Below are 1550 nucleotides of genomic sequence, written 5' to 3'. Positions count from 1 at the left end.
CCTGGGCGAGGAGGGTGGCGTACTCCTCCTCGGTGAGCCTGCCGGTGCTCAGCCCCACCACTCGGCCCACGTGCTCCTCTGGGGCCTTCAGGAGGGAAACCACCACAGGCCCCACGTCCTACGGGTCCTGGGCAGCCCAGCAGTGAGGAGGGGCGGCGGGAGCTGTTGGCACCCAGCCCCTGGGCACGAGGTGAGGAGAGTCCAGAGTGCCCCCGAGTGTGACACGCCACCCAAGCACCCACAGGGCCACGTGAAGGGACTGTGAGTGGCACTGTGACTCGCCTGGATCTGCAGCCCCACCCCCAGCACCCCAACTGCAGGGAGCTGGGGTGTCCAGAGATACTCTGGGATCCACAGAGTGGCCCTCAGCACCAGACACAGGGCTGGGATCTCACTGAGTTCTTGCAGGCCACCAAACAGGTCTGAAGGGCCACAGTGCAGCTGCAGTCGAGCTGGCACAGGCCTCTCCTCCCCACCAGCCTACAGCTCTGGTGGTTCCTCCACCACTCCACGAGCTTCAGTGGGACCAGAGGAGAACTACAGGACAGTGACCTGGAGAGCAACAAGTCCCATCTTACCCAGGACAAAGGTGTCTCCCTGCGGGGCCTTCTCCGGCTTGAAGATGGAGAGGAAGTTCTCAAAGTAGAAGGGCAGGCGGATGACCGTGGTGGGAACACCAACCTTCTGGAAATATTCCTCCACCACACCCTTGCCATCGAAGTGGGGCACCTCCAGCTGCCCCCCTGTCAGCTGCTGCACGTTCTCCAGCCCGCTGTACACCACGTGGCGCAGCCCCAGGCGCCGAGAGAGGTCAGCGAGACGCCTCCCCTGGGGGGAGAAGGGTGTGGGCAGCCATGGAGAGGGGAACGGGGCGCAGGGGGGGCTCCCATCCCCCCACCATCCCCACCCACGTCCTTCCCCATGGCTGCACTGGGCAGGGCAGCAACCAGCACGTGCCAGCTGAGCGAGCTCCTCAGCACCGGGCACCCCGAGCTCTCAGCTGGACCCAGGGGCTGAGCAGACCCAGCCCAGGTGGAGCTGAGTCCTCTGCGTGCACCACGAGAAAAGCCACACACCCTCCAGCCTTGGTGCCAGCTCCTCCACCCAGCACACCAACACCAGCCATAGAGACCTGCCAGGGCCAACACACCTCTCCTAACATTGTCTTAGGACTTGTTTGCTGCCATCCAGGCGTGGCCATTGTAACACCTTATGAAATCTGGGGTGAACACCGCCCTCGGGGAAAGCCCTGGGATTTCTGATGCCACAACACGTTCTGGCCCCAAGGCTCCAAGCACAGAGAAGCAGTGGCAGTCCTGGCTCAGCCCTGGGAAGGCTCTGCAGAGCTGAGTCTCCCCACTCCTGCTGCTCTCACTCCCGGGCAGTGCTCTCCACCATGCCAAGTCTCATGGCACTCAGCAGCTCCCTGAAGGCACCAGATCCTGGAGCCACGTGTGAGGGAACAAGTTCTGCCTTCGCCAGAACCAGGACCCGTTTTGTTTGTGAGTCCTTGGGACTTCTCTGGGGCTAGGCTGCGGTAAGAGCTGTGC

At 63.2% G+C, this 1550-nt stretch overlaps 1 protein-coding gene across 1 annotated transcript; it reads right to left on the bottom strand.

Moving 5' to 3' along the window:
• Positions 1-7: 7 nt before the first annotated feature.
• Positions 8-828, bottom strand: NMRAL1 (NmrA-like family domain containing 1; the record flags this gene model as incomplete). Its single annotated transcript, XM_008942733.1, has 2 exons — positions 8-118; positions 553-828. Coding segments are annotated over 2 exons (387 nt in total), but the record flags the coding sequence as incomplete, so codon positions are not given.
• Between the last annotated feature and the right edge of the window lie 722 nt (positions 829-1550).

This window comes from Merops nubicus, unplaced genomic scaffold (genome assembly GCF_000691845.1).
Source record: "Merops nubicus isolate BGI_N331 unplaced genomic scaffold, ASM69184v1 scaffold29410, whole genome shotgun sequence".
NCBI classification, from domain to species: domain Eukaryota; kingdom Metazoa; phylum Chordata; class Aves; order Coraciiformes; family Meropidae; genus Merops; species Merops nubicus.
The sequence above is the reverse complement of the archived record's forward strand: the minus strand, read 5'-3'. Positions and strand labels throughout refer to the sequence as shown.